This window comes from Limulus polyphemus, unplaced genomic scaffold (genome assembly GCF_000517525.1).
Source record: "Limulus polyphemus unplaced genomic scaffold, Limulus_polyphemus-2.1.2 Scaffold102, whole genome shotgun sequence".
Taxonomy (NCBI): Eukaryota; Metazoa; Arthropoda; class Merostomata; order Xiphosura; family Limulidae; genus Limulus; species Limulus polyphemus.
This window is the reverse complement of record NW_013665712.1, coordinates 260,007-266,643: the sequence shown is the minus strand read 5'-3', so window position 1 is coordinate 266,643 and position 6,637 is coordinate 260,007. Positions and strand designations below refer to the sequence as shown.

The 6,637-nt window shown below is 39.6% G+C and overlaps 1 protein-coding gene across 1 annotated transcript; it reads right to left on the bottom strand.

The window, feature by feature from the left end:
- Nucleotides 1-1,554: 1,554 nt before the first annotated feature.
- On the bottom strand, nucleotides 1,555-2,061 carry LOC106470130. Its single transcript, XM_013930661.1, has one exon. It carries the CDS (start codon nucleotides 2,059-2,061, stop codon nucleotides 1,555-1,557), a length of 507 nt encoding a protein of 168 aa, XP_013786115.1.
- Nucleotides 2,062-6,637: the final 4,576 nt, after the last annotated feature.

Below are 6,637 nucleotides of genomic sequence, written 5' to 3'. Positions count from 1 at the left end.
TCAGAAAACTCATCAGTTGACAGAATAATTCACCCTTCCTGGGATTTATCTCAAGGTTCACTCTTTTAACTGATCCAGAATCTTCCTTAAGTCTTCATAAGCACTCTCAAAGGTCTTCCCATGTCTGATTATGAATAGTAAGAAATTACTGGGTAAATTAGACAGAACACACTCCATTAATTGTTGAAATGTAACAGGAGCATTACTTAATCCAAATGACAGCATGACAAACTTCAACAATCCATTTCCTGTAGTAAAGGCTTTATTCTTTCTAATAATGGCTGGAGACGGCTTGAATGGGTAATGAAGAAAAACTTTAATATAACAGCAAATGTACAACGTTTCGACAAGGTTTTGTCATCATCAGATGGAAGGTTACTTAATGTTGTCAAAGCTGTTTCTTTTAAATGGGCAGCAGGATGTGTGGTTTGTTTTTCATTATTTCACCCATTCACTCTGGAAATGATTTCGAATTGAGCTTGATATGGCCCCCATAGTATCTTCCCATCATAGTCCATTGGTTTCTCTGTGGGACAATGTTGAATTGGTCAGTTAAGTTCTAGAAATTGTCTTGAACAAGTGGAAAAATAGGTATGGCTGGTTTAATCTTTGCATTTAATAATTCGCTTTCCATATGTTTTATTTTGTCACTGATGTTCTTTTCTACCTCAATAATGCTCTTTTCTAACTCGTTGATGTCTTTCTTTATCTTTATTGATGTCCTCCCATACTTCTTCAATATTATCATTGTAATATCTCTGTACATCTCTAATAGGTTCATTGATCTTTTCTTCAATAAGATGTATTTCTGATTTTAATTCTCCTTTAAGTAGTATGTCGCATTTTTTCAATTACTCTCCTAAATTCCTGTCACGTTCTTCCTGGTCTTCTTATAATTTTCTATCTTATTGGTCTCTTTTAACTTCTACCTCTTTCTTCCCGATTTTGTCCTAATAACTTCAAAATCTCAAGAAATGATTTACTATCACTCCTTAATCTTGCAGTCATGGGCGCCAGCAGGAAGGAGCAAGAGGGGGCACTTGTCCCCCTTACATTTCATAAAGAATTGTGCATGGCATGTTCCACTTTTGATTGATATGTTTCATTTATTCCAACATGACTTGATTTGAATATTATCTTATATTATACTAGAAGGATACCCGGCGTTGCTCGGGGACTGAAGCACTCAGTTTGGTGACCACTTGATTAAGAGGAAAATAACTAAAAAAGCTTCATGGTAATTGAACTGAATTATAATTCTTTCAGACAAAATATTTATTTTATTTGAAAGAGAGATACACAATTCAAGGAAACTTGACTTTTGTCGAAGACATAGTCAGCTGAGGGTTTCATGAAAATATAGTCAGTTAAGGGTTTCATGATAAACAATGTTCTTAGTTTTTCCACATGGAGCATTTACATAAAGATGCATTGGACTTCCAACACGTGAACATCCAACATAGAGCTGTCCATGAGAGAAGCAGGGCTCTTCCAACTGCAAGCCAGTTACCTTCAATGTCTGACCTTGCGATTTGTTGATGGACATGGAAAAGCTTAAGCGAATGGGAACTGTAGTCTCTTAAACTCAAATGGCATATCAGTGGGAATCATTGAAATTCTCAAGTGAAACATCTTCACCCTTGCCACACCCAGAAAGCATTGTAGCTTCAATAACATGGGCATAAGCTTCTTTACTACCAGTCTTGTTCCATTGCACAGACGTGGTGGATCCAAATTTCGGAGTACCATGATATGTGCTCCTACTTTTACACTGAGATAATTTGGTGAGACTCCTGGAGGTTCAAATGAATTCAGAAAGTCTGGAGGATAGTTGACCATTTGGGTTTGATCAGGCACTGAGTCAACTGACTTGTTGCACTGAGTATTACCAGGTATCTGCTGCAACAGCTGTGTGTTGATGACATTGACAACATTGTTCTTTGTAGCTAATATTGGTCTTTCACACAGCCACCTGTGATTTTGATAGTTTTCAGGAAGGTTTGTGAAAACATTTGCTATGAGTTCATCAACAGGTGTTACTTGTGTACAGATTGGTCCCATGTCAGTTGTTCCTTGTTGATGTTGTTTGACTTTACCATTGCCTAGTTGGAATAGACTGTCAGCAAATTATCCAGATAATTGATCTCCATGCAGATTGGCTCTCATATTGGTAGATAGGAGATTTTTTTTACGTTTCTCCTAAGATATGATGATTTTAGGCAAGCTTTAACTTCATCGGCTCGTGTGCCTCTTGGAATAACCGGCAATGTTTGTCTGAAATCTCCAGCTAAAACCAAAATGACTCCCACCATTATCTTTTTGCTTTCACGAATATCTTGCAATAGTTTCTAATGCTGCTTTGTGAGACATTGTACATTCGTCCCAAACAATCATTTAGCATTTTCTGAGAACTTCTGCCATCCCAGTTCCTATACTGATATTGCATGTAACATTTTCATTTATGGTCAAGTTCAATGGGAGCTTAAGTGCAGCATGGGCTGTCCTGCCTCCAGGCAAAAGAGTTGCTGCGATTCCAGATGAGGCAACTGCAAGTGCAATTACCTTATGTTGACGAACTTCTGTCAACAACAGGTTGCTAACAAATGTTTTCCCTGTTCCTTCTGGTGCATCGATGAAAAAGACTCCACTCTTCTGATGTTGGACACTATCAATTATTTCTGCATACGCTGTTCTTTGAGCAGGTAGCAATTTTGGCTCATTAACTGAAATTTATTGGTTAAGAGCTTGAATATCGTAAGTGGTCTCATGCAGAACCTCACGATTGAGGTTGACATCCTGATTGCATTGAACTTCAGGAAGGCCAAATAATGGAAACTCTTTTCCTCCCAAAGACAATACTTTGTCCTCAATGGTGATAAGAGCCAAGTTAAAAATGGCATCATTGTAGCTAACTTCTATATTGGGATTTTGTAGTTGAGTCTGGTGCTTGAAGTCTTCTGAAAGATCTTCTCTGTGATTGTGCCACAGGGCAACTGGATTTGAAACACCACAAACTTGCAGGAAAACAGCAAACAAACTTCTGAGGTTGGATGGTGACTGTGAGACTGCTGTTTCTGTCAGTGTGAACTTCTACTGTGCATCGTCTTCAAGAAGGCCTCGCTTGAAACACGCCTCTCTATAGGTGGTACAGACCTGACCTTGGACAATACACAAATCCTCAAAGGATGTCGGGCCTCTCACATCATGAAGCAGCATACGAAGGTAAAAGCACTCTTGCTGGCTGGGATGAACAGTATAGACCCTTGCCAAGGCTTCATATTTAAAAACCCCAGGATGACCATCTACAGGAGTATCTCTTTTTCTCCTACTCCAGTTGTTGTTGCTCCAAGTGTATAAAGATGGGACCTCAGAATAAAGTAATGTGCATGCAAAGGGATCTTCTTGGCAGAGGTTAAAGAAGCCAATCAGTGTTCTATTTTTTGGAGCCAATGCTTGTTGCAAAGCATTTTCTTAAGTGAAGTAGACTCTCTATCCGTTTTCTAGGTGGATACTAAGTTGTTGGATGGTGGGATGTCGTTCATGAATTGGAAATCCCAAAATGCTTCATTGCTACTAATGTACCTCCCCAGTTGGAACTGAGTCACTTCATCATTTGTGTTTTGATCTTGAAGAGCATAGATATCAGCGTCAGATCCCTTGTTGACATACTTGCACACATATTTGATTGACTTGACTGAATTATAAAACTCAACATTGATGTGTGCATCAAAGGTCTTTTACAACAGGGAACAATAAGGCACTATCCATCGATTGTCAATGTCAACATCCTGACCATTTCTCATTTTTATCGTAGCTGTAAATCCTCCATCTTCAGGCTTTCTCTTTCTGTAGAGAGGATATCCATCTTCACCAGTTTGGGTTTCTTTTATCAGTTGCCTGGGATACTTTTTCATACATTTTCCGTTTTCCATGCATAAAGACGTTGGACTTATAGGCCCACGTGGTCTATGAATCATTGTTTTTTATGGTGTTAAAGAGGCTTTGGTCATTTATAGGGTCTGGAAGCTCTGTAGAGATAACCGAGTCTATTTGATTAGATTGGATTTTTGTTTTTAGCCAAATGAGAATGTGTACACGAGGGAGGCCTCTTTCCTGCCACTCTATAATGTACATGTCATATCGTGTAGGGCCAAAGATTTCATACGTTTTTATGAATTGCATCATTTTGATGAGTTTTGGTCGAAAACCTCTGGCCAACAAATCTTGTTGGTCCTTCGCAGACTGTTTTGGGAAAGCTCATCATTCACCTCTTTCCAAGAAGGATTGCAGGTAAAAGTGATGAAGAGATATGGTGTTCCATAAGTTCTGACATAGGTCGTGGCATCTTGAGTTCGTTCATGCATGTATCTTGGGCTTCCTATGAAAGTGTATGGAAAATGCACAACTGACCAATGCCTCTGCCTCTACCTTCATCATTGTTGATTATATCTCTAAGATGAATGTAGGAGTCAACACGCAGTTCTTGTTGGTGTGTTTTTATGTACACCAATCTTTCTGTCTCCACCTTGGCATACATATCAACAGCATACTGTTGGAACAAATCTTGACAAAGTTGCAAATGGTTGAAGTAATTATTTCGAATCAGAATCCATGCACGCCACAGTTTTTGTTCCTTGAGCTTGTGGAATTCCAAAGTGGTATCCATCTTCTCCATGCACACAAATAAGCGGATACTGAAGGGCATCATAAGATCTATGTGTCTCATTTATCCTCTTTATAGTGTTATCTCGAAGTTTTAAGACAATGTCTCTTTTTCCATGTTCCTGGCCATTCATGACCGAGGCAACCTCATTGCAAGTTGGCTCATTGAATCGACCACGATGTTCTCCATATGGTCGTTTATCAGCATTGATCACTAGTTGGTAGTCCAAAGTAGGAGCACTTTCAAGTGCATATTTAAAGCTTTGTACGTAATTGTTAGTGGTATGCATCATCTCTGGAATTGCAGGATGATACAAAGTCTGGTACCCTTCATGTAGTTGCAACGATGTTCTGCTTGTTTTTGCATATTTCCCACAAAATAGAGTTGTAGAAACTGTGGATCTTCATCTGCATGAGGTTGGAGTGATCCAATGCGATGGTAGATTTGTCTCTGTACTTTAAATGTTGGCATAAATCCTCCCTCGGCAACGATGTTGGCTCCAAAAGATGTCATTTGAAATGCTGAGTTGTAGGCTCTGATCATCTTTCGGAAATGTTTTGAATCTGGTGTTTCACCTAGGAGCAGCATTTTCAATGGTTAGGGTGGCTTGGCTAGTAGAGGTAAGCTAACTTTACCATTGGAACAACACATTGATGGTGTTTCACGTTTCTACTTCTTTGCTCCACAATGTTGACAGTTCTGACATGGAACCAATTTTGACTGCCCTTATAGAAGAATAGTCAATGTCAGCTGAGTAATTGAATGCAGCATTTAGCATATTGGCCACAGTAAATAGTGATGACCTTTGCCTGACAGTTCTTGTGCACATTGCTTGGAGTCTTGCTTGTTCTTCCTCAGCAGACTCTTGTTTTCTGGTTTGTGAATGCCTGGTGGCATCAGCAGTGAGGCGAGCCTGATGCTGCTCTTCTGTTTCCTGCAGCCTGCTCCTTGCTTTTCTGAGCACTCAGGCAAGCCTGATGTTGCTGTTCTGTTTCCTATAACCTGCCCTTTTCATGTCTGGTGGCATCAGCACTGAGGCGTGCCTGATGTTGCTCTTCTATTTTCTGCAGCCTGCTCCTTGCTTGTCTTGAGGCCTGAGAAATGAAATGGGCGTGGCGCTGCTCTTCTGTTTCCTGCTGCCTGCTATGTGCCTATTTGGAGGCCTGAGAACTGAAGCGGGCCTAGTGCTGCTCTTCTGTTTCCCACTGCCTGCTACGTGCCTGTCTGCAGGCTTGTGCACTGGTGCGAGATTTATGTTCCTCAGCTGTCTCTTGATCCCTTGTTTCTCGAACTCTGCGAGCTTTTGAAGAGCTTCTGCCAATATTTTTTCGTTTTTTTTGTCCCATCTTGAGGTGGAGTTTCGTATAATACTGGTGTACAGCAGTGGCACTTATTGAACAATCACTGCTGGAAGTTTAATATCGAATCTGAAACAGAAAATTTAATACAGGCCTTATATAGCTTGAGTTGCTACACTCAAGTAGTATGAAGAGATCTCTAAAATCTTTTAGTAGTCTTGAAATCAGTAGTGACAATAATTGAAATCAGTGGAAGGGAAATTATGTTTGGAGATGACTTTGAACATTCTAGAAACTTCTGACATTCTGAAATTGAACAAGGTGATGAACAGCTGTTATGCAAATTGAACATGTTTGGGCAGTTTTAGTATGTTTGAAAATGATTTTCATAGTGTTTTCACCCATTTTTGACGATGCAGACTGTAATTTTCACCAGTTTTTGCCTTATTTTGTCCCCTTGCGACCTCAGATGGCCTCGAAAGTGAAATCCAATGTGTCCATGACATTCTGAATGAAAAGTTAGTCCTAATGAACCTATATTGACATTTGTAGAGTGGTCCATATCGATTTGTATTGACAAACAAACAGATATACATTCACAAATATATAATAGTGTTACGTCTCTATTCGTTTGTTAACTTCTCGTATAATTTCTTTCCGACGAAACTTTAGCGGC

Excerpts from the sequence above, each read along its gene's own strand:
- LOC106470130 (XM_013930661.1), bottom strand. The coding sequence starts at position 2,061 with ATGGGACCAATCTGTACACAAGTAACACCTGTTGATGAACTCATAGCA.